We start from the raw sequence: 26,610 nt of genomic DNA, 5'->3' as shown, positions 1-26,610 counted from the left end.
TAAGCAGCAACAGCAACAGCAGCAGTAGAAGCAAAAGGAGAAGAAGAAGCCGACGACCACACATAGGTAATGCCAGTTACCAGAGGTATCCTCGCCCCTGCTTAGCTACAGCCAAGCAGCATATGCTACGCACACACACCTCACTTTGTGCTTGGTTTCTTTTCATTTCATTTTTTTTTTTTTGTTACCAATAAATTTCTTGAAATACCTTCTTAACTTACCGTCGAGTGCAATTTTTTCATTAGCGCTTCGTTTGGCTCACTTAGGTTTACATATAGTTATTTTTTCTTTCATTTTTTGGGAGGGTCTCTCCGAGGGTCAAGTACGAGTGCAAACGTCTACTAAATAATTGCCACAATCGGTAAATTTCAACAACTTTTTAGTGGTGACTGGTCAGGCACGAGGCGTACTTGAAAAGTTGTTGAAATAAGTGAATATAGTGGGGCTGGTAGAGTTATTAAGAATATATTCGTAATTTATGTTAATGTTTTTGAAATATCAATATATAAAAAAAAGAAAGAATAATTTTCAAGATGAAAATATATATGCATATATAAAAAAAAAAAATACATTTAACAGTTAAACTATTGGTAAATAACATTTAATTTAACCAATCAACTGTACCATGAATAATCATTATTAATGTCTTCAGAGTTGATTAATATTAACTGAAAGAAACTTTTGGCAGAATTTGTTTAATATAATAAATATAAGAAACTTTTTCAAATTTTGGGAATTTTCTTATTCCGAGTATAAATGCTTTTGATTGGAGATCGAAATTCTCATTGCTCTTAAGGATTATGTATAATTGCATACAATCAAATATTGCAAAATAATTTACAATAAATTTAAAAATGCCACAGATTTGTATATCTTCTTTAAAATTTCATCAAAATTTATTAGTTCTATATAATTATAGCAATATTAACATTTAATTATAGTTCACATTGATTTGTCGTACAGCCCTCGCTTTTGGCAGCCCTGTCCCACAAGCCATGCAAACAGTGGTCAACGGGGGCCCTAGGTTTAACAAGCAAGTGTAGAAAATGTAGCAGCTAAATTCCAAGCAACATTTTGTGGACGATGATAGTCGTTGCACTGTGGTTGTTGTTGTTGTTGTTGCTGCTGCTGCTGCTGCTGCTATTGTTGCTGTTGTTGTTAGTGTTGGTTGTTGGTTTTTTAGAATTGCATTTTTATTGTCTGCCACTTTGTTGCTACCACTGTGTGTCGAGTTGTTGTTGTATAAATAAACCATATGGTTAAAAGCGTAGCATATTCTTCTTCTGTTGTTGTTTTTTGTTTCTGCTGCTGTTGTTGCTGCTCTTCTCCTCGCTTCTCTCATTTCTTACTTGGTTGGCTGTCATCGTCTTTATTCTCGTTGTTGTTGTTGCTATAGTCTTCGACTTGGTGGTTACCTCGTGTCGTTGTTGTTGCTGTTGTTTGGATGTGGCTATGAAGTTTCTGCTTCAGTGCGTTTGTAAATGTTTATCAAAATGTCTTGTGCCGTTCTCTAAGTTCACCCTGCCTCCCTCCCCCCCCCTGGATCTCTGTCTCTCTCTATATGTATGTGCCTTTCTCACTCCCTCTCGATCTCTCTTTGTACCTGTGTGCTGTTGTTACTCTTCTGCTTGCTTGTATTTCTCTTTTTTGTTACATTTGAAACGTTGGTCGTCGCACGATCATTAACCGCAAAACATTGTTCTTGTGGCATGTTGGGCTGGTTCTATCGCCAGCTCGGCAACATGTTGTCTGCTCGCCTTGCCCCTGGACAGCACGCTGTTGCCTCTGGGCTGTTTGTTTGTTTAGCGAATTCTTGGAAGTCAGGGCGCAAAATATGTCGCACCACACATAATGCAGAAATTGATTGCAATGAACCCGAACCAAATCGTTTAAACTATAGCTGGAAACTGAGGTCTGTATAATCGGAAAGAATCCAGTGACTAAGTAGGATTTTAGTGGATTGATGTACGTATATTATTAGGAATAGCCTGTGTAATAATCAAATTAATCGATAGTTTATTTGATTTGTATATCGATCAAATGTTACAAATTCCATATATAATTAAATGTCTCATTGAGTGAGTCATTATATTGAACATTTAAAAAATTCAAATACATGAAGAACTTAGGTTTCAAAAAAAACTTTTATACACACAAATAAGTTGCTTACTAAACGGAATACCCCAACTCCAAATGTACTTCTTCATTCTGCTGACACGTCTTCTACTTGAACTCTTCTCACTTCATTTGATAATATAAATCATCGTCTTATAGAGCTTCCGTTGCTCTTTTTAGGTGGCGCCGCTGTCACCTAAAATCTCTTTCGCATGTCGCACAAATTTTCACCAGACAGACGGCAGACGAATAAGATATAAAAAGCAAGGCAGCAGAAAAAAGAGCTCAACATCAATGAAAGCGACGCCAGAAAAAAATAAAATAAAATAAAATAACACACAAGGCTACACAAATACGAAAGCTATACAAGCATGCACACACACACACATACCGAGAGTCATGAGCACTCGCACACTCTTGCATATGCTCACAGCGAGAATCTCTCCAGTTTTAATCGATCGATTTAATGCGCTGTGTGACATGGCTGTAAATCACACGGCGCGCACTTTTGTATCCATGAGATACATTGGGCAGCACATAGATACTTTTATACGCTGCGATCGCTGCAAAACAAATCGAATGCAGTTCCAAACTAATTACTAAATTAAAAGCTCATTAAAGTGTATGTCTGTGTGTTTTCCTCTTCTCTCTCTTTCATTTTCAATCATAAACAGATTTAAGCTGTGAAAATACATTTGAATTGCGACTTGCGTCACGCCGTTAATAAAGTGAATTAAGAAAGGTGGAAGCTGCAGCAAGCGGTTCAAATAAAAAAGAAAGAAACAAACTTTAATGTAAACAATTAAAATGTTTTCGTTTTGATTTTTTTTTATTAAGTTTTATTTGGAACTGTTGCTGGTAATATAGTCATTAATGAGATTTTCAATTTAAAGTTGTGAAAGTGCAGAGTCTATTGATCTCAGCGAGTGCATTAAAACCAAATTTATATTAGTTTCGGGCAATCAGAAATAATTGAAGTTGATTGATTAAGGGAGCTAACGACATTTAAAGGGGGCTATTAAAGTTCATTTATTTGTTTATTAAGCCGCAGAGAGAGAGAGAGAGAGAGAAAGAGAGAGAAAGAAAAGGAGCTAATTGATGGCTCATAAATGAACATTTAGTTAAAATTACTCCAGTTTTAATAAGGCCATAAGTAAATATAAAATGAAAACCATATAAAATGAGAGCACATTTTATAAATTACCCAGTTAATGTAGAGGGCAAGTGAAATGGTTTTCTGAGTACACAAAATGTATAAATAGTAATGTAATAAAATATATATTTTTGTTTGTTCTTTTGTAAATTTTTTTGTATTAAAAAAAAAAAAAAATTTAAATGTAAAAAAAAAAAAAAATAAATAAAATGTATAAATTTAAAATTAAAATTAGAGTGCCTCAAAAAATAGCTCCATTGCTATAAATTCCATTAAATGCCATGCTGCAGCTTAGATTACAGTCCAGAGCAAAAACGTTTATCATTTATATTGTTGCAGTTGGCTTAATATATTACCTGCATTCATTCAGATCGAGTGAGCACATTCCGAGAATCATATCATTTAAAGACTCCTGCAGAAGGTATCATTAAATGCAGAAGCAACAGCGACGGACTGCATTTAATCACAGGTCCGGCAACGGCTTTGGCTATATGTTTCAACAAATTCCAGCAAATCAAAACATATATGTATGTACACTCATGATGAAAATAATAGGTACACCCCTTAAAATTAAACTTTTTTGAGTTTAGTTTAGCAAAACATTTTTTCTACTGCCCTTAACATGAAAATTTAAATGCACATTTGTGTATTAGGTATATATTAATGAAAATACATAAATTTGGAAAAAAAAATATTATTTTTTTAAAAGTTACAAACAAATAAACAAAAATTGAGCTTTTTGTGCTTGACAAAAATAATAGGTACACTTTACTTTCGTAAGATGTATTTAATTTTTTGATTTTCAAATCATTCAAAATCTTTCGCTATTATATTTTTGGATCAATATCCTGTATATCCTCTTTTATTTTCATACAAATTTTTTATCTGATTGGTCATACTCCTATTTAAAGCTTGGCAGGTCCCATTCGTAATCTTCCTACAGGTTTCTTGGACACAGTCCATTATTTGGCGTTTAATGTCACACTTTTTCTTTACCATCTGCTTTATCAATGCACTACACACGTTTTCGGTTGGATTCAGATCAGGGGAATGACTGGGCCAAGCGAGAGTGTCCACCTTACTAACCTCGAGCCAAGCTTATTCTATTGTAGACGAGTGTCTCGGGCCGTTATCTTGTTGTCAAATCTAGCGCAGATTCATGTTATCCTCAGCATATGGTAACATTATATTTTCGAAAATATCCCTGTAGTCTGCTACTCTCATAACGTCAGATATTAGGAAAATCAGACGATACAGAAGCAGCCCCACACTATAATGTTTCCACCGACATGCTTCACTATTTTTTTTGTGTAGCGAGGATCGAATTCTTTACCTGTAAGGAGTCTTACATGCCTGGAATAGTCATTTCTATAATGGCAAATTTTGGTTTCGTCGTTAAATAGGATAATATGCCACTTTTTTTTACTTTCAGATCCTTCCCAGGTGATGTGGTCTTTAGCAAAATTTTGCATCATCATAAAATTTTTGGTGCGCAATAATTTCAACCATTTTTTCGATACGACCTGATAGTTTAGCCATATGTAGTCATCTCCTAATTGAAGAAGCATTAATAATATTATCTATTACGGAAGCAATGACCTTTGAAGATTTCAAAGGGTCGGAAAAGTTGCAATCCTTATAATGCGTCGGTCCAGTTCTAGTGTGGTTTTCGATGGACTTCCACGTGTTCTCTTTTTATTGTGCATCTTTAAAGCATTTTGCACAACGTTAAGAGATCTGTTCATCAGTTTCGCAATTTCACGCAAAGATTTGCCATTCCTTCGAAGGTTTTTAGCAATTCTGCGTTCCTGACTCGAACAATTAATATTTCGACCCATCTACATATGATATTGATAATTTTTTTTTACATCAAACATCTGTAGGAAGGTTACCTACTATTTTACAACAATAAAAGAAATCATTCTTATTCTAAACTTTTTTTTTCTGGCTGAAGTAATGGAGTGTACCTATTATTTTCAGCAGGCCCATTTCAGTTTATTGTGACTACTATGAATTTAGGGGGAAATATAATTTTTTTTTTTGCATGCATCATATTGCCAGATTGCTCTCTTAAAGTTACCATCGATTTTTTTTCAAAAATATCAAAAATTAATTAGTTATGACAGAATCTTCAAAAAATTTTGGGTGTACTTATTATTTTCATCATGAGTGTATATACATATATAAGACTGCGACTTGTTGGGATTGGGTCTCGGGCAGTCGTTGTGGCTGTGGGTCTTGGGTAGGAGCGTACGCGTAATGGTCAAATGAATGCGCAAATGGCTGAAATGAAAACGGGCGACGGGTATCGTTGGCCGGACAACGTTTGGTCAGCCTTGCCCCAAGCAGACGCTGTAAGGAGGCAGCAGCAGCAGCAACAACAACAACAACGAAAAAAAAAACCCAAGCCGAAGACGTTATGGTTCATAAAGCAAAAACGAGCAGCAGACAACAACAGCAACAACTACCAGAATGAATAACAACAGAACAACAACAACAGCAACAACAGCAGCATGGTCAGAGAGAGGGAGCGAGAGAGAGAGAGAAAAAACGCGACCAAGCAACAGCCGCCCAAACATTGGAAAAACATCTGCTGCCTGCCACAGTTGATGAACTCGATTCGCTTTGCTCACCCCCTCTGCCGCTCTATGGATCGCAACCTCTGCTGTTGCTGTGTCTCTCTAACTTCGCTCTTGTGCATTTGCTGTCTCGCTTGCACAGCGTCTGTTGCGCAGGCGCACAGCCAAGTACCGAGAGTATCGAGTACCGAGAGCAGCAGCGAGTACAACTGACAGCAACTGCCACTGCCGCTGCCTACTCCTCCACCTTCTATGCTGCTCCATCTCTCTCCTCCACCTCTGCGGCTCCATTGCCTCTGCCCTCTGCCACTTCTGCCTGCTGCGCGTCAATGTTTTCCATTTATAATTCTCATGCCTCGCTGCAATGCCTCTTGCTCCGCAACTCCCCACTCGACCCTTCGGCTCCTCTCTTCGCCCTCTGTCTTCCTCTCCCTTCGCTCTGTGGCTGGCTCTGTGTCTTTTTTAATTTGGTTCACAAAATACCGCGCGTTGTTGTTGAAATTCTTTAGCAATCGCTCCGTTTCGTCTCAGTTACCCCTCGCACCTCACCTCGTCTCCCTCATCCTCTTCGTATCCCTCTCCCTCGCTCTCTATCGCTGCTGCTGCTCTACCACTTAAAGACTCGAGCTGCTGCTGCCGCTGCTGCTGTTCCTGCAGCACCACCGTCTGGCAGTGCTCGTCGCTCGATTTTTGACAGGTGGTGCAGTTTGTATTCAATTTCTTTTGGGCCGTCGCCGGCGACGACTTTTGCTCTTGGGCTCTTGTTGAATTTTTTTTTTTTTTACTTTTTTTTGGGTACGTTTTCGTTTCTTGGTGTTATTTTTTTTTTCGTTTCTTGTTGAATGTATTTTTGCCTATTCATAAAACAGCAAATGAGATCAGACAGCAGCCCAGCGCAGACAGCTAACAAAAGATTACCCTGCCAACACACACGCACAGCTCAGTCGAAGGATGCTGTACAGGCTCTGGGACTGGGCTCAATCTTTGAGTTCAGTTCAATGCACTTTACCAAATTAGTTTTCATATGCCCAGTATCATTAGTTAGTATAGAGTATATTAATGGGATGTAGAGAAATATATATAAATATGAAATAAATAAATAAAAGTAAATTTTAAATATTTAAACAATAATTATAATATAATAATAAAACAATAATAAATATAAATAAATAAATAATAACTCATTTTAAATACAATCATAATCACAATAAATTAAGAAATATTAAAATAATTTTTTTTTAATTTATACATAACAGAATAAAAAAAAAAAATAAAATAATAATAATAAAAAAATGTTTAAAAAGACAATATAAAATTACAATTAAAAAAAAAGGAAATTAAAAAAAAATTTATTTTTGGAATTGATTTATGCTATAATGAAAATAATTTTAATTATTATTGTCTAATGTCTAATGCTTGTTTATATACATCTAATGCATTATAGGGTATTATTAGGTAGATCATTCCGTCTCCAACAGCACCGCGACTCTTTTTCACAAACACACAAAACTAATTGGAATCTCTTTTTCTTTATTTCTTGCAGTCGTGTCGGTTGCCAGGATGCAGAAAACGCGGCATTAGCCACAGCAGCCAACAGGAGAGGAGCTAAACAGTCACAATAGGACACTCGAAGGAGGAGTGACTAGTAGTGAGAGATACAGGCGAGAGAGAGATATATATAGTAGTCCAAGCTTTAGAGGAGCAGAAAATTAACTATGCCACAGCAAGTGTATTCGGCGCATCCAGCGCTGGCCGCTGAGCAGCTGGCAGCGCCAAGCAGCTCCACAGTCGCCGCAGCGAGCGGCAGCGCCAACAGCAGCAGGCGGAAGAATACGCCCAAAAAGTATACACTCAGCCGAAGCTGTGCGGCGCTGGCAGCTGCAGCAGCGGCAGCCAAAGCAGCAGCAACAGCAGCAACAGCAGCAACAACAGCAACAACAACAGCAGCAACGGCAACAGCGAGTGGCAGCGATTCTTGTCACACGCGTAAAACGCAGCCAGCGCGAACAAATTTGGCGGCTGTGGACGATGATGATGACATCGAGTGTGAGGATGTGGATGATGTCAACTTTGGCCAGGAGCAGATTGTGAGGCAAGCATCAACAACAACACCAACAACAACAACCAAAGACATTGGCTACGATGAGACGGATCATGTGCAGTTGCGCCACAAGCGCCACAGCCGACAAATGCCGCACAAACAGCTGGACCGAGGGGGAGGAGGTGGTGGTGGTGTGGGATTTGCTGCCTCCACGTGTGCCGCTTCAACTGGTTCCATTAGCGACTTGAGCAGCGTATTGAGCTCACCATCGGCCAGCACCGTCTCATCGCCGCTGTCGACGCCCACGCGAACGGCGCCGTTGCAGCTGCAATTGCAGCACAGCCATCAGCATTGCTGCCACAAGCAGTCGAAAGCCGCAGCAGCAGCGACGGCGGCAGCAGCAGCAATTGGAGCCACACACCACCACCAGCCACACCAGAAACAACAGTCGAGCAACAGTCGCCAGCAGCAGCAACAGCATCAGCATCATCATCACCATCATCATCATCATGCGGCGGCCGCTGCTGCTGCTGCAGCGGGCTGTGGTGCCAACGGCTCCTCCTCGTACAAGAGCAAGAAACTTGATCCGCGCTCCAGCCCGTCACCGTATCGCCAGCTATTGCCCATTGCCCTGTGCCTGCTCTCGTTTGCGCTGGTCTTTGCCACGTTAATTGTCTACATGGACACGACAGGTGAGACAAAATACACACTCCTAAGTTGTCATTGGACCATATACTCTAAACTCTGAAGGTATTCCAAAACTGTTGGGGAAATTGAGAAATTAAAAATTGTTGGTATCAGTTAGTACAGCTGAATCCGGTTAGAGCGACCCTCAAGTGACCGTTGTTATACACAGAAATCGCTATAGCCGTATAAGTTTGCTCATAAAAGCTTGTCTGGGGACCCGAATTTTCGTCGATATAACCGTACAGACGCTATAAGCGGATTCGGTATAACCGGATTCTACTGTATATTTATATATATGTGGCTATATCTATGAGATTGCATCTTAATAACTCAATAGCTTGGTATAGGGTATCATAAATCTTTCATAAAGTTAGCATATCATATAGGTTATAGCTCAGGGCCAATCGTCTACCTGAAGCAAAAACAAATTTGAAAATGCAGTTTAGTAAGCTTATCTTATCATATATATTATCCTAATCTTTCCATTAGGGTATCTAATCTTCGTTCTGTTCAGCTCCACATTATAGTCATATATATATTCATATAAATATGATATCTTTGGCATATGTCTCATCTGTTTATTTTTTTCTTTCTTCATTTAAATTTGAGTTTTTTGTGAAATAAGTTTTCTTTCACGTTCTTTTTTTTCTCTCTCTCTCTCTTGTGTTTGCTTCCACCGGATGTAGGCTGTGTTTGCCTTTGGCTGTCTGCTGTCCTTTCCTGGGCACACTTTTCAGATTAGTTTACGCATCCTTCTAACTAGCCCCGAGTCCTCGCTGTCCTGCTTAGTTTATGCTTAGCGCATCTTTTGTCATAGATCTTTTTCTCTTGTTTTTTTTTGGGTCTCTGCATTTTTTTGTTTTTTTGTTTTTTTTTTTTTTTTGTAGTTCTTGGCTTGGCGCAGTGGCGCTTCCTGTCAACAAAAAATAAAATAAAATATATATATGTATATATACATATACAACAGCAAACAATAAACAAAGTTGTCTGATGAGGTCTCACTTGGCAACAGCCGTGGCGCAGCTGCTGTCATAACGTCATCCACGGCGACACGTGCCTGGCTACAAAGGCCACCGCTGCAACGCCAAAAGAATTTCTAATTTGCCATTTGATGAATGGCTCAAAGAGCAAACAGTTAACAGCAAACGGCAGAAACAGCTAGAGTCAGTATGGCTACTGCATTGGGGCCTCAATTCGAAGCTCAAGTGTTGCAAGTAAAAGTGTGTGCTGTGGAGCAGAGTGGAAAACCTGAAGATTTACAGATACTCTATCAAGTACTATACTGAACTAGAGTTTTGGAATATATTCTCTAACCTTTATTATATTCTTTAAATCAAAGACTTTCCTTGTTAAGAAAAAATTAAGGAAAACTGAATTACTCAGAGTTGTGTAATTTACTTTGTACTCGAATATCCAACCAGAATTCGTCAGATTCAAATAATGTACATCGCATACATCGAGCTAGGGAAAGAAAGACGCTAGCTTTAATTGAGAAATTGAGAAACCTTGCCTTAATTGATACACCCACCAGGGCACTAAAGCTGGACTAGCTAGTTAGTAAAAAGCCTAGTTTAGTAGATTTATTTAGGCATGAGTCATTTATTTGCTGATTTGCTAGCTTTATAGTTACATCTATCCAAATTATATAGGCAGACAGCTAGACGGACGGACGAACAGCCTCGCATAACTGTCGGATGAGGCAATTTTCTTTTAATTCGCTAAAATATTTTGTTTTTATTGCGCCGATGTCGTCGTCGCATGTGGAATATACACATGTGCATAGTGTCAGTCAGCTATATAGTCGTATTTGGACTTGTCTCTTGCCTCTAGTACAGGGCAAAATAAATTTGCTTAATTTGTGCCGTTTTCTCAATGAAAGCGCACGAGCAGCGAAATTGGTTTTTGCATATGAATTAAGAGAATTCTCTGTATCCCCACTCCCAGTGGCTATTTCGTAGTGCCTGATGGATCACCAGTCGCTGACTCATACCCCCAAAGTGACTAAGGGCGAACTACGAGTGGTTAAGAAGAAGAAATCAGCAGAAGTAAAAAAAGAGAAATAAACACGCCTCTTTCTCCTTTGCTTCAATGAGACCCAAAATATATCAATGGCACTCCATTGTGAGTAGTGTGTATTACTGAGCAGCTGTGAGGCAGCAGCCTCAGTCTGATTGCACAGTGGCTCAATGTATGCTTAATGCGGTGGCAAATCAATCAAAATATGTCCATTTTGATTTGATTTGAAAAAATATGAGCAAACAAAGGAATTTTATATAAGTTGTGTTTGTATAGTTTCTTATATTTGATGTAAGTTTTAGTACAGTATTAGAGCTGTTATTAACATAAACACATTGAATGCTATAATCTAATGAAGGTTTTACATGGATTTAGTTTCATTTCTTTTCCTCTTTTTTTCAATTACCAAAATTATTTAAAATATCGACAGTCATACAATAAAAAATTGTATACAACATTTTTGAATTTAGAAAATATTAAATAAATAAAAATAACACTATTGAAAATTGGAGCTGAAAATACAGGATTAGATTTAAGTATAGGCAAAATGAGGCTATGAGTCTAATACTATTAAAGCTTGAGTCTCAAGTCGAAGTCTGAGATAGTTCTTTGAAAATAGTAAAATAAATCAAAATCAAATAAATGGGAAGTTAATAAGAATTGAATGCAGCATCTAAATATATTTTACTTTTCATTCATAAAATATTTTCATTAATTGATTGTGCGTATCGCAACCACTGTGCGTTGCTGCCAAAGAAGTGCATTGCGAATTCCGCTCAAGCACAAGTAATTTTCGCAGCTCGTTGTCGTCAGTTGTTGTTTCTGTTGTCAACAGCTTTCTTAGTTGTTGTTGTTGTTCTTGTAGTTGTTGTAGTGTGCTTCCTTTAGCTTGGATCGATTCCTTCCGCAGCAGCGCGCCTTTGTCTTAAAATAAATATTAAAATGTATGCAAATTGTGCAGCGAATTAAAAGTCGATAAAGTCGCTGCCAAATTGCAGTTAGCAGTCTGTCAGCCAGGCAGACAGTCAGTCAATCCGTCAATCAGTCACTCTGTTAGTCAGCTGATAACCACCCACTTTTTAAGGCTGGCTGCTGTTTTAGTTTTCTTTCTTTACATGTGCTTTTTCTTTGCTTTTTTTTGTTTTTGTGTGTGTTTTTTGAACTCTGCCGCCACGTCGACTAGACGGGGCTTGGCTCCAACTGTAATTCTGGGGCTGCTGGGCGTGGCAGCTGCCAGTTGGCTGGCGGAGCAGCTTGACAGCTCTCCGCTGTCGCTTGAATGTGTGTTTTCTTTTTGGCTGGCAGCTCTAGTTTTATAGCCCATTGATGGCTCTATTAGGTTTATACGAGCCATACGTCGGATTCATAACCCATAATATTACAAATATGACCATGCTGTGCATAAATTAGCCGCAGTCGGAGTCGGAGTCGCGCCGCAGCCGCAGCCGCTAAGCCGCATATAAATTTGAACACGTTTCGCCCGTGTGGCACAAAGGTTGCTGCGGCTGCTGCCGATTGGGTTCAAGCAGCCCAGACGAAAACTTCAAATCATTCAAAATAAGAGAAGAAGCAGCTGAAGAAAAAGTAGTTGAAGAATGTGAACCCAAATGCGCTTATTAAAGTGACAAATTCGTGTGGCGGCTTCAAAGTCAAAGCGCATTTCAGATCTAAAAAAAAAAAACCTCGACCATGACTTTACAGAATGAAACAAACAAAAATTCCAGACTAGACATTGGCGTCTTCTCTTTCTCTTTCTTTTCGTTTATCTAGTTTAAAATTTGTATATATATTTTGTGTGTGTGCGTGTGTGTGTATATTTTTTGTGCTTGCCTACGCTGTTCTTGTTGTTACAACATTTCTCTTTGAGCCCGCGTCCTCGGCCTCTTTTACAATCCCCGAACTCGTTGTAAATGTCACGTTTCAGCTTTGAAGCGCTACTTAATCATGGATCCATCCAGTTGATAATTATAATAATGATGATTATGATAATGATGATATATGATGAGTGTGTGCGGTGTGGTTCAATCAAAAAGAAATATATGTTGAGAAAGAAAACTTTCCATTCTCTTTTGCATTGCTCAACTAATCTTATCTTTTCGTTGTTCATATACATTGGCTTTTAATGACAACTATTGCGTTTTATCTAAATATTTCTTATCTGTATGTTTGCCTGAACTTATTGCAATCGCTTCTATTAGTCATAAGATATTACCAAACAGTTACCTGCTCGATAATCATTAAAGATGTTTTGAAATCGTTTGAGTGTTTACAGAATTTATATTTAAAGAGTTCATCATTAATATATGTTCATATGTATATAATGAAATTTTAAATTTTTTGTTTATTATTAAATTTGTTTCAATGAATGTAATACCATATAAAATAAAATTATAATTTATAAAATTAAAATTTATTCCTATGATGTGATAGCTCATTGAACTTGCTTATAAACTTGATTCATTGCAATTTAGCATGCCACACTTTATGCTATGTTAACATTACATCCCCCCTGTCTCCTCCCTTCTCTTTCGCCTCTTCCTCTCTGTTACTTTCTCGTATTCTCTCGCTGTTTCTCCTACACATAGCCTACTTATCGCATGCCCTGGCGCACCTTCGACTTATAGCAACTGCACTCTGGCTACTGCCACGCCCTCGCCGCTCTGAAATGGGCGTTATGGGTGGGCGGGGCGCCGACGCTGCCACATTTTAGCATTGTTGACATCGCGTGGCCGCAGCTGCACGATTCTTGGCATTGCCTTTTTGCAGGTTGCATTCGTCTGACGTCTGGCAAATGTCATTAGCCCCACCTGCGGCAATAGAAAAGAAAAGCAAGCAGCGGCAGCACGAGCATAAATCGCATTAGCCCAAATCTTGAAACGTTGCCACCGCATTTGGTTGCCTTCTCTCAGGCATACAATATATATATATGTATATAATTTTATTTTTGTGGGCCAAGTGCTGTGGGCGTGGCGTTTGACTAATCGAATCACAGGGCATTAATGATGTTAATCAGGCATTAGGCTTCACACGTCTGCCAAGGCAATTTGCAAATTGCAGCTTTAATTGATATGTGCAAGGGAAAAACACAACGCACACACTCACACACACTCAAACACATACATTGCCGCACACACTATAATGACTTAATTCCCGTTAAGCAGCAGCACGCTGCGACAAGTAGCATGCCCCGGCGACAATTTCGACGCCCCGTTGCGTTCGCTGCCTGCAATTCTAAGCAGCCTTTGCCACACGTATTACTATAATACGAGCGATCCCTGCCCCGCCCACCGGATGTCGTTGCCGTCCTGTGGTATCGTCTAGTGATTCATAATTTTGTGCATACATACATACACACATACATGCACATACATAGGAGTGCCTGTGTTGTGCATTAACCACCCCCGCTGGTGGCGTCTATCACAGATCGGAGACGACTCCCCCACGAGCGAAGCGCAGCGAGTGCTCAATGTGAAAAGCAAAGCTCAAAGAGCATTATCACAGCATGCGCTGCCATGCAGCGTGGTTCAGCGGTTCAGTGGTTGCGCCGTCGCCGTCTCATTGTGGTACGTGGCTTAGAGCCACCCGCATTTGGGTTTCAGGTTTTTTTTTTTTTTTTTTTTTTTTTTTTTTTTTGCAACCCCCGCTCGCTTACGTTTCACTTGAGCAATTGCGCAATTTCATGTCTTGGCCGCGGTGGCGTCTTCAACGTGTGAGGTTCACTTCTCCACTCTCTCTCTCTCTCTCTCTCTGTCTCTGACTCTATCTTTTATATATTTCCTTTCCTGTGCCCTTGTCTTACGAAAGTGGGCAATCAATTGCGGCAATTGCCATGCGATAAGCCCTCGAGTCACGCAGCTGTAATGCAAATTTGCTATTTCTCTAGAGCTTACTGATTGTAACATTATTAAATTATGCCTTTCAATTGAGTTTGAAATTCAAATTTCCATAATGAGCCAAATTGCTTTTAGGTTAGGTATAGTTGGCAATGGAACACACAATTAAATTATGTTAAACGCTCCATCAACGCCTTTTGCGCTTTATCTTTGATTTGCTAGCCAATAAATAAATAAAAATAACAGATTACAATTATATTGTATCGCACTACTGGTATTTTTGGCGTGGTTCGGTATGCCTTGGTATGGAACATTATAATTTAATTACCTCAAACATTTCCTATGCTCCTTTTATACAGCTGCAATAAAGTCGAAATGTTAATTTTTTGGCCAAATTTTTCGCTATTGTTGAACCATTAAAGGAATTTCCAATTCCGATTCCCAACATTGTCTATGCCAACCTCCCGCCTTTATGTTAATTTCGCAAAAACGTAAATATATATATATAAAAAGAAAAAAAAAAAAACATAAAAAAATAAACTTTTCGGTCACAAAATGGCCATAAAGTTTATTATAATACATATATATGAAACAGTTGCTAGCGCTGGGCGCTCATAAAATGGCCAACAACAACAATATTATTTTGCCTCTTTTTCTTTTGGCCAAAACGACAACCATTTAGTAATTTGTTTGCCAATCCCCCGCCGTCTGCACCTGCTGTCCCTCACGAGAAAACGTAACGCGACGGCAATGAAACGCTCAAGTGAAAACTTGGACTAATTAACGCTGCTGCTGGCCGTAATTTGAAAGGAAAGTGCGCCAAGTTTATGAGACAAGAGCAGCGCAGTTCTATAAAATATAAATATAAAATACACAAACAGAGTGAGAGAGAAGAGAAATTTATGCCTACTATTAGTGGTAGAAATCTGATATCTGATAGACAGAGTTTATTATTAGGAACGGGAGATCGCATTTCATGAACTCAGCGGCAATTGGACGATTAGTGGTTAAGTGGAATGGTTTAGAAACTTGTCTACCCGCAGCAAATGCGATATGAGCTAAGAATGCGCAATAAAAGTTAAGAACGAAACGGAATGGAACATAGCCAGCTGCATTTGTAAAGAGGCATTGACAGATATTGAGTTACGAAGTATAAAATAGAAATAAATAAAAGAAAAACTGATGGCTCAGAGTGGAATGTAATGGAATGGAGAATTAGAACTAGAACAACTATATCTAATGGAATTTGTATGCAATGGAATAGAGGAGAAATTATTCACAGCTGCAAAGGTCAAGCTGAATAACTAAAGTGAATAACCGAGGTAAGGAACTAAATGGAATGGAACACAGAGAGAAATGCACTTAGCAACGATTAACATCAGCTTAGCTGTCATTAAGTCTGCTGGGGTTAGCCACAATTTGTTAATGAAATGAAATGGAGTGAAGTGAACCAGCGACAGCTGCGGCTGAAAACCACTAAATTCGAGCATATGGTAATCCCCATTGGAACAATTATAAACGAACAGTGGTAAAAACGAGAGAAAAATAAAAGAGAAGTGTAATCTGGCCGCAGGCGCAGCAATTTCGGTGTCAAAATCGCTGACATTTCTAATTTGCAAGAGGGGGTTGGGGAAGCAAGCGGAAGGGTATCGCCGGTGCGTACAATAGGCCGGCGCGTCGTCAGGGTGGCAAGACAAATGACGGGGCATGGCCCAAAAAATAATTCGAAGGAACAGTTTAATTGCGGTTAAGCGACGGCGGCGGCCGACTTAAAGACGTCAAACTCGGAGACGCGACGGAGACTTGAGAGTGATGTCTGGCCCTCGGGCGATGGGCCAGGACTTTAGCCTTAGCCAAGGGTAACTGAGTCGCAGAAAACTTGTGCAACCACGCCCTATTCAATAACTCAACAAAAGCCACGAACACAGACAGAGGCACAACAACTTTTATGCATTTTCAATTACGAGCGCGCTTAAAGTTGTTTAATAAAGAATATTCAAACAGCTATAAAGTGAGGGAAAGCTGAAACTTTTCTCTCCCCCTCTCTCTGTCCCTCTTTCACTTTACTAAGGGGGGGACAATGTTACCCTTGTTGTGTAATATTTATATGTTATATGCCCTGGATTGCGTGTGGCAATGCTTAGAGAGAGCCCCTGTTGCCTCGTTCCACGTTTCCCTCTATTCACTTTTTTTTTTTTTTTTTTTTGGGCCTTTGTTGTATAATTCATTTCTATTGCCACTTTTATTATTGATTTCTACAACTCCGATTTGAAGTCCGGGTCTCATTTGACGTGTAATTGCTTGTTTAGCTACCATTCCAAATGGCTCGTTTCCATGTCGTTCCATTGAGTATGTCTGTGTGTGTGTGTGTTGTCGATAAGAGCCAATTGTTGTTGTTAAATAGTTTTGCCGCTATGTTGTCTAGTGCCAACAGCTAATATATAACGCGCACAGCGCTGATTTATTGGCCTTAACGCGCCGAACCGTGCCTAATCTAACTGGGTCGATCTTCGAGCGAACGAGGGCCCCAAAAGCTGACTAACTACTGTAGAAGGCTAATACATAGTTGGGCGCCAAGAATGGCACCACACACAACAGAAGCGATAAAAATTTGTGTGCGAGCTTGATTTATCGATTATCATTATAAAGAGCATTAAATAGATTTAATGGAATGAAAAATCAATAGAAGTCAACATTTGGTATAATGGATAGTAGAACGGAGTCATAAGTGCTTTTAAATAAATATTAGAATTGTGAAAATAAATTATAAAAATAATTATGAAAAGTGTTCCATTCCAAATTGTACCATGGTATTCCGATAAATTATATGAATAATTATTCAATATATTGATTTAGAATTGGACATAAATATGGTGTTTTGCAATGGAAATTGCTTTTTAGACTACGAAATAATTTATTATATTTTTATTGACATATTTTTAAAAATAAATCAAATTAACTTAGTGCAGGAATTCGGTAAGCAATATAAATTTTGTTCCATTTCACTTTGTACTTGATCTTAATAATAATTGTGCTTTTGATATAGAAGAATATGCCAAAGCTTAATCCAGTGATTATTTCTGTGTTCCATGTCTGTTTTTTTTTTTATTTTTATTTTTTTTTTTTTTTTGTAATTGTATTAGAAAAAGTTTTTAGAATAAGCCCCAAATTTCACAGCTTACGCTCTCATTAGTCCAATTGGTATTTGTGTTCCATGCCAAATAGTACCTAACATTCCTTCAGTCACGACACGCCTCTTTGGCTCTGTTGCCAACTGTCCATGGCTCTCGAGATATATATGTATATGTATATGTACATATATATATAACCCCTTCAGTCGGTTCTCCAACTTGCCACAATTACGAGTACATTTTATATTATAATTTCTATTGGCTTTTACGAGCACTTTATGTTGTTATTATTGTTGTTGTTGTTTTATTTTCTGCTATTCGCTATGGTCAGGTAAAACGAAACAAAAAGTGTAAATTGGCACAAGGAAAGTGTGAAAAGCAAATGAAATACGCAAAGTGAACTGACGAATGAAACTAAAACTTAAACTACAGCAAATCGTTGGGTTGGCTTTTATTCCATATATGTATACCTAGCTAGATATACAGGTGTACGTATGTAATAAAAGGGCAGGGAAATTGGCTCACGAGCTAAATATCAAAGGCCGTGCGCTCATTATATTTTATGTGCCTACCGGCCGGTCCCCAGCGAACGCTGCTGCTGCTGCTGTTGCTGCTGCGGCATAGTTTCAAGGCTCTTGCGAGTCAGGTGAGGTCGTTGCCAAAGTTCTTGGCGTTTGTTTCTTTTTTATTCCACTTTTGGCAACACCATTTAACCTTCGACTTTGACATTTTGGCCAAAAACTAATGCCACGTAGTCAGGGCATCTCATTAGCGAAAAATATCTGATTTCCTAATGCAATTTTTTCTAATTTACAACATATTTTTCACAATTTATGGAAAGTTCAGATTCTGATGAAAGCTAAAAGCAAAAAGATTGAAATGAGACGCATGTTATCTGGAATTTTTGGTTACATTCGAGCTAGTTATAGTAAATAAATATTCTACAGAAGGACAAAACACAACTGGAATGCCTGGAAATGAAACAAGTTAACCATAATTCAAGCATTTTCAATTTCATTGATCTTTTAACTATTATATTATATATCATATATCATTACATATATTATATATCAAATATATATTATACATCAAATCGAGCTTTATTAAGCTCGGCTTGAAACATTTCTGCTTTACCTGTTTCCTCTGAAACACCTGGCAATGAAACTTTTTTTCATACACTTGAATATTAAACAAGTTTGCAACACACTCAGCATATTATTCATTTACACTCTCAGTACAGCTATTACAAGAATGTAATATTCATTCTTGCATCGAATGCTGTCCAGTGTTTCAATTGCCAAGACGTTCCACGTAGATCTCCCTCGCGCGTGCTCAATTTGGCCAATGCAAATCTGGTCAATGCGCTGCAATTGGCAACGGAGCGTATCGAAGTGGATGCAGCGCACGCCATCGCAGTCAAAGCGGCGGCGGCAGCTGTGGCTGGTGGTGGCGCAGCGTCCAGTGGTGCAACAACATTTAATTAAATCTAATTACTTAGAAGAGCAACTAAACTAAACAATGCAAATAATCAAAGCTACTAAGCAGGTTTCATAAACAAAACCGGTTCAAGTTTTGGGGTTAAACCTTTTATATAATTCAAGCGAGTATTCGAAATTGCATTCAAGATCAGAGATATGGAAAGAGCAGGCGAAAGACACACTAAACCATGTCTCAGATTTTTATCTAAGCTACCCCTTTATTTGCTTGTACAGCTTTACTTATTATTATGTCTTCTCTTCGTCCTTTGCAGAAATTCGGCATCAGCAATTTCGTCTGAATATGTCGCGCGACTACGAGCTGAACAGCGTGGCCCAAGATGATCCCGCACTCATTGCATTCCTGCGCCAGATCCATATGCGCAAGTATATGTCTATGGCCAAAAGCACCGCCGCCAGCAGCTCCGGGAAAGCGCCAGCAGCCAGCGCTGCTGTACCGCCCGCCGGCACGGGCAACAGCAGCAGCAGCGGCAACAGCGTCTCTGATCAGCTGGCGCATTACGTAGCCGAGTTGGTCGGTGGCAAGCTGAATGGTGCAGTCATCCAGTCGTTAAGCGGGCCGCTGGCTCATCTCATAACGGCGCCCTGGTTGAGCGACCAGCTCAATTGGATGGGCGTGCTGGTGGAGCCGGAGCCGCGCTGGTATTTCGCGTTGCTCAAACAGAATGCGCAAAGGCAACGCATGCAGGTGGTGCATGCCTGTGTCTCGCCCAATACCTATCCCAAAGAGGTGAGTACGCTTTTGTAGATAAAGTGAGAGCCCGCTGGGCAAAGCAATTTGTTTCTCAAAATATATATAAAGGGAGTATTAAAATAGGTGCGAGGGAAAAATCACAGAAGTCAAGTCTTGTTAGCTTGAATTTTCGATGTAGCTAGCCTTTATTGATATGATTCGTGTTCGATAGGGGAAATGAGACTTGCAATTTGTTTTTCCTGGCAGCGCTTTCACTTTGTAAATACACTTCGCGTCATCAGGTTAGCGCCCCCCCTTACACTCATTTTCTTTTACGTTTTTCTCTTTGCCTATTGCACGCAACTTCTTGGTTTTTTTTTTTATTTCATTATCATCATATGAGATGTCTCTCATACCAAAAAAAAGCGCGAGTGAAAACCCGTTATGTTTTATTTTCTATTCTTTTCTATTTTCGCAAGAAATGTGTGCACTTATTTTGCGTCATCAGATTAGCGCCCCCAAATGCAATTGTAATTATCTTGCTTATTTTGGCAATTAGACTCACCAAATTTTTTGTGGAGCTCAAAGCATTCAATATATTTATAGTATGGGTAAAGAAACAGTTTTATCTTTGGTTGAAAATCAAAGATTGAGGCATACTTTGAATCTAGACTATGCAACCATAAAATTGCTGAAAAAAACAGGAAAAAAACAGAAAACTAAGTGGCAATTTTCTTACAAATAGGGAAAACTATGGAAAAAACTATATAAGCGGCAATAATCAAGCGATTTCAGAAGGAAATAGAAGAGCATTAGTTCGGGAAGCTTCGAATTCCCATGAATCGACCACCAAGATTAGGGATAAAATCGGTGTTAAGACGAGCTTATCAACGGTCCAAAGAGCAATTAAGAAAGTTAATTACTTAAAGAAACAGAATGTAAAAAAAAAGACACCAGTCGATATGCTGAGAAAAGAAATACGCATTAGTTTTGGCCGGGCGAACATGACGTGGTCTACCCAATGGCAGCATGTTGGCTTTTCTGATGAGAAAAATTTAATTTGGAAGGAACTGATGGCTAAATTTATTATATCCATGACCTACGCATAGAAGAACATAATTTGGAACGGTTTCCAAGCCGTTGCGGCGGGGGGGTGGTGTGGCATTGATGTAGGGTGCAATATCTTACTACAGCGCTTGTAAGCTTCAATTTTTGACATCGCGCATGAACGGATAGGACTATAACACCGTGTTTAAAACTGCTGTTCCGCATTTCTATAACCTGTCTGAAAACCGGCATTAGATTTCCCAGCATGATAATGCTCCAAATCCAAATCCAAATCCCTGAAGTCCTGGATTCAGGGCCAAAAAATTGATCTCATGGAGTGGCCACCATACTCACTCGACCTTAAAATCATTGGAAACGTCTGGGGATGGTTGGTCAGGAAGTATATGAGTCCGGAAAGCATTATAGTGCAAAGACAGAGTTAATCGAAGGTATTGAACACGCTTGGCCAACCATATCCTTGAATATTATTGAAAAACTTTATAGTTCCACTCCTAATCGAATTTTTGAAGTAATTTCAAACAAAAAACGGCACTACGCACTACTAATATTACTTAAAAATAATAATAGCTTAAAATACGGTGTTATTTTTGGTCATTAACTTAAATAAATTGAATTTAGCGCAGGGGGCGCTAATCTGATGACCAAATTTTTGTTACATGTTTTTTGTACATTTTACAAAAAAAAAATATTAAAAAATAATCCCTATTGTTACAGTAGCCATTCTTTTTGTATTTTAAAGATAAATAAATGGAGTATAATGTAAAAAAATTTCAAAGATGGAGCTCTGATAGTTTAGATTTTATTTAGCTTTGAGGTTGAGTGTAAAGGGGGGCGCTAACCTGATGACGCGCAGTGTATATATGGCTTGGCATTTATTATATAACTTACTAATGTATATATTCCACAGATTACCATACACAATGAGGATGTGCGCATAAATAGTTTGCACGACGAGGAGACATCGTGGTTCAATTCGCGTGTTAAGTGCTTTCCGCTCTACACAATCATGCTGGCATGTGAGCGCACCGAATACGATCTGCTCAGCCTTGGCGTGCAGGGCCATGAGCTAGACGTGAGTAATCCACATGCATAGTCGATACCTATAGATATACTCAAATGAATCTCTTCACTCTCCAATTGTAGATCTTGCAGACGTTGCCCTTCGATAAGATCAAAATCGATATTATCTCGATACATTTGCTGGAGGATCATGAGGATGTGCACGACTATGTGCAGAGCATAACAAAGTTCCTAGCGGGCAAATTCTATAAATTGCAGCGCAAAATCGGACGCAACTATTTCTATCAGCGACTCAATGCCAGCGCCAGTCGTACGCGCAAAAAGGATATATTGCTGCTCAAAACGCCACAACAATAACAGCAGCTACAGCAGCAGCAACAACAACGAATTAAGCACTACAAATATAATAAATAAATAAATAAAAGAAAAAAGCGAACAAAATTTTAGAGCAGCGCATTAAAGAAATACTTTCGATAAACTCAAGAAACGTTTATGTTATAATGATAATTATTATATATACAATCGATATATATATATATATAAATCTACATACATGTTAAATATTATATACAACCCATACTGTATAACCATTATGGTACATATATATATATTTATATATATATATATATACTTATATATATGCATATTGTATGTTTAGTTTCTCTTTGTCTTTAATAACAGTAACAAAAAAGTAAAAGTAATTCATTATTGTTTTTTCTCTACTTTAATTTTTTTGTGTCCAAATTGTTTAATATTATAGAATTTTTTTCTGCAAGCATTAATTATGTTTATAATGCTTTATTAAAAGAAAAAGAATGGAAGAAGATAGAAAACTAGCTCTAGCTAAGGTATTATGATTTTTGCTATAAGCTATGCTACCATATACTTTATATATATAGTTATCTACAAATATATATATATATATATTTAACGAAATATATATAAATAATATAGGCGCGCCCCTAAACTTGTCTTGATTCATGTATGTATAAATTTAAACAATTTGCAACTATTATTTGTAACTGCTTTTTGCTAAATATAACTATGTACTAGAACTTAAATACAATACGAAACATAAACTATGCAACTATAAATTATTAACTAATGAATGCTTTATTTAGTAAAACATAAGTGAAGAAGAAGAAGCAACGACACAATAACAGATAAACTAAATACAACAAATATTTAAATTATGTTAAATTATTGAACCAAAATACAAACCAAGCACATTCATATACACACACACACACACCCATACCCTCACACAAACACACTTAAAATAAACAAAAAAACAAAAACTCATTGCAAAATCTGCTTTCAAAACTCATCTCATACTCATAATTAAAAATAAGCAATAAAAAGAAGCAGCAAAAACGCAAATTTTTATAAATATTAAAAGTTAGAGAATAAAATCAAAAATGAAATTGAAAATTAAAATTAAAACAAAATAAATTGCGCTTAAAAATAATGGAAAAGAAAATCAGAAAAAATTCACACAGTCTCTCATGCACATTTTTTATGTATTAGCAAATAAATGTATGTAAATTAAATGTAGAACAACAACAAAAACAACTTATAATAATTTCAATTGATATAAACAAAAAGAGTTAAAACACAACAAAAAAACACGCGTATTTTAATTACATTTTTAGTAATTACATAATGTATTATTATTTTGTATATTTCATTGTACACACACTCACACACACATACACATACCAACACGCACACTATGACGGTTGTTGTGTTTGAACTCGTTGCACCTCGCACACACACACACACACACACACACACCAATCAAACATACAGCCGTATATATATATTTAAATACAAATCAGTGCCTTTTACTTAGACTGTAAAAAAAAAACAAAGAAAACAAAACATAAAATTTAAAATTGATAAAAAATACGAACAATTTTTTTAGACTAACCAATTAAACAAAACAAGAAAAAACGTGCAACAACCGTCAACCACAAATTGCCGCCTCTTGAACTTGCCTTATAAATGTTGTCAGCGCTGGCCGATCATATATAGACTATAAACCGTTATATGTGCTATATAGATAAGTCACCTGAAACAAGCATAAAACTCGCACAGTTACTAAACAAATCCGTCACAATTTATTTAAACAAAAAAGATAAAACGCTTTGTACAAATGATAATTCAACGACACACATACACACACACACACCAACACACGAAACATCACGTTTAAATTTAAGCTTAGCGCTAATTAAACACAAGCTCTAATTAGTTCTAATAAATTTAGTTGTGTATTTTTTTTTTCTGTGTAAATTAGCGTTTAACCAAATTTTAAGTAGACTTAATTTTCATTAAACATTAAATCATATATATACATATATTTAATTTGGCATCACACACACCAACACATGCATACATACAAACATACATACATATACACTCACAAGAAAAAAGGCTAAGCTCGAAATTATTTATAAACGTAAGCAAAAAACGAAAAAAAAAACTTGTTAGTTAATAAACAAACATAAATAAAGCAACGAAAAATTCCAAAAAAAAATCTTTAAAAAAAATTATATTAAACGATGTAGAAATTTGACTTTTTCTGGCACAGCATACATAATAATATATAGATATATATCTATACATATATATCTCGTAAAAAAAGAGGTAAATTGTTCGTCTTATGAAAACAAATGACTTGATTCAATTATACTTATGCGAAACATGTGGAAAATATTATCAAAACTATCTATAGCTAGACGCGTGCAACAAATTCAGAAAACATGCTTACAAGAAAAACAAAAAATAAAGTAATGAAAAAATTAGATGGTGGAAAATACGAAAATTTATTAACTAAAACCAACAAAATTTACACAATGAATAAAATAAAGATTTACATAAAATGTAAAAAATAAAATGTTGGGTGTTTTGATGTTCGAATAGAGATATGAAAACCATTTTAAAATTATTAAAATCAAAAATTTGTATCGATATGTTAGTGAACTTTTAATCGATACAAAGCTTGGCTAATGCTTGAAATATTGGTATAAAACTTGATAAGAAGATAAACTTGACTTAGATTGACATCCAAGAAATGAACTTGGTCTTAATTTTATTAGTTTAAACTTGGTTTGTCAGTTCTTAATAATTATGCCAAAATTCTTATAAATATTTAAATTCCAGACACAAGGCTGCTATCAACTCTTAACTTCCAATCGTTTAACAATTCGTCGAGTTTAAAGGCAATTTTATTTAGATGCATTCGATGACATTGGAAAGGTTTTTTTTGTTTTTTGTTCCACCACTTTAAGACATCCTGCAAAAGTTTCGCATTTAATGCGTCTTCCTAAAAGCAGACTACATTTTGGTACCGCTTCATTTTGTGGCAAGAACAGGAACAAAAACAACAGCCTGTTGCGCCTGTTAAAAAGCAAATGGCGTAAGTCAAAGTCAAAAAGCCAACACTTAGCTGAGCAGCTTAGACATTGAGCATTGATCCCCCCTTCAGAAGAGGCCAAAGCCGGAAACGAACAAAGCGACGGGAAACTCATTAAAATGGCATTAAGTATGCAGTTGGGTTTTATCGGGTGCTAAAATTAATACGCTACACGCAACTATGGCAAGTGGCGGGTACGCATAGGGATTAGCACCGCATGTCAAAGCAGAGCAGAGCAGAGTGGAGCAACGAGGCAGCGGAACAACAGAGCGCAGAGCGACGCGATGGCATGTGAGGAGGCACACGGTCATTGTCTGGGCCTCTGCCTTCCAGCGAAGTGGCGCCTCTGCTTGGAAGCTCGCCGTTACACACATTATTTCTTCCTTTTGTTCTTCGCATTTGTGTTTTGTTTTTGGCTTCGGCAACAGGCTGTTGGTGAAGCTTTTGGCTCGCGCACGCGTTGCGCTGACACACTAACACAGATGCAGCGGGGCTGGCGATTGGACAGGCGCAGTTGCCAGCGTTGCGATGCGTCGCGACGTTGCGCACGAAAGTGAAAGCTGCGCCTTTCAAACTGTTGCGCTCCGCAAGCTTCGCTGCAAAATCAATAACAGCTAAGTGACAGCCAAAGCAAACAGCTGTCAACCTACGTCAAACGTCAGCGGGTGGTTAGCTGGCGCTGGAGTAGCGCAGCCAATGGCATATGGAAACAGCTCAGAAGTTGGTCATTAAAAGATTTTCCAGGAATAACATTATCTCACAATCAATCAAGACAGCTGCTTGAATTCCCTTAAAGTCTCGTTTTACAGCAGCTATGCCTACTATTTTTGCCAGCACTGTATGACAATTGACATTTAAACTTCAAAGTGGCGTAATAAAAAGTAAAAAACAGTGGGCTTAAAAGCTCGCTGCGAGCTTTTTTTTGATGGCGCGTGTGCCTAACCTACAGCACACAGCAAGAGGAGAGCTAACCACACACACACAGTGGCACACAAGCAGATGTGCGTAGGAATTTGTAGGCAACAAACTGCTTTTGTTGTATATCGCTGTATGAGTGCGTGTGTGTGTGCGTGTATGAAACTCCGAAGCGGCAGCGCCGAGCCACAAGCAGCGCTGCAAACGAACGGTAATTTCAGTAGGACAGGCAGTCCTTCGACTGACGGTCAACGCGAGCAGCCACCAAAAAATTTAATAAGCAGCGCCCCAAAAGAATTCACCGAGCGATAGCAGAGAAGTGTTTGAAAAGAAAATTTGTAAAAGCTTATTTAACGTTAGATGTGTGTATATATAAATATGTATATATATTTTAAAATCTATAGATTCGCACATTAAATATTAACCGAAACATTTATGGACTCAGCAAATAATGAATAACATTAA

At 37.9% G+C, this 26,610-nt stretch overlaps 2 protein-coding genes across 4 annotated transcripts in view; both read left to right on the top strand.

Moving 5' to 3' along the window:
• Positions 1-24,711, top strand: part of S (EGF receptor activation regulator Star) — a 38,216-nt gene extending 13,505 nt beyond the window's left edge. The window contains exons 3-6 of the mRNA XM_089463960.1: positions 7,391-8,580; positions 19,306-19,781; positions 21,700-21,864; positions 21,936-24,711. Coding sequence (XP_089320086.1) covers positions 7,563-8,580; positions 19,306-19,781; positions 21,700-21,864; positions 21,936-22,169 — 1,893 coding nt within the window. The 5' untranslated portion in view covers positions 7,391-7,562 and the 3' untranslated portion in view covers positions 22,170-24,711. The remainder of the gene's footprint in view (positions 1-7,390; positions 8,581-19,305; positions 19,782-21,699; positions 21,865-21,935) is intronic.
• Positions 24,712-26,226: 1,515 nt separating this feature from the next.
• IA-2 (tyrosine phosphatase IA-2) overlaps positions 26,227-26,610 on the top strand; it is a 51,022-nt gene continuing 50,638 nt past the window's right edge. The window contains exon 1 of one of the 3 annotated variants that reach the window (XM_089463956.1): positions 26,227-26,356. The gene's annotated coding sequence lies outside the window, so the exon portion shown is untranslated. Of the gene's footprint in view, positions 26,508-26,610 lie in introns of all 3 variants that reach the window. The other 2 variants (XM_089463955.1, XM_089463954.1) reach the window with 2 other exon arrangements.

The sequence above is a fragment of the Drosophila arizonae genome, chromosome 3 (genome assembly GCF_054131065.1).
Source record: "Drosophila arizonae isolate 15081-1271.41 chromosome 3, UAZ_ARI_1.0, whole genome shotgun sequence".
In the NCBI taxonomy this organism is placed as follows: Eukaryota; Metazoa; Arthropoda; class Insecta; order Diptera; family Drosophilidae; genus Drosophila; species Drosophila arizonae.
The sequence above is the reverse complement of the archived record's forward strand: the minus strand, read 5'-3'. Positions and strand labels throughout refer to the sequence as shown.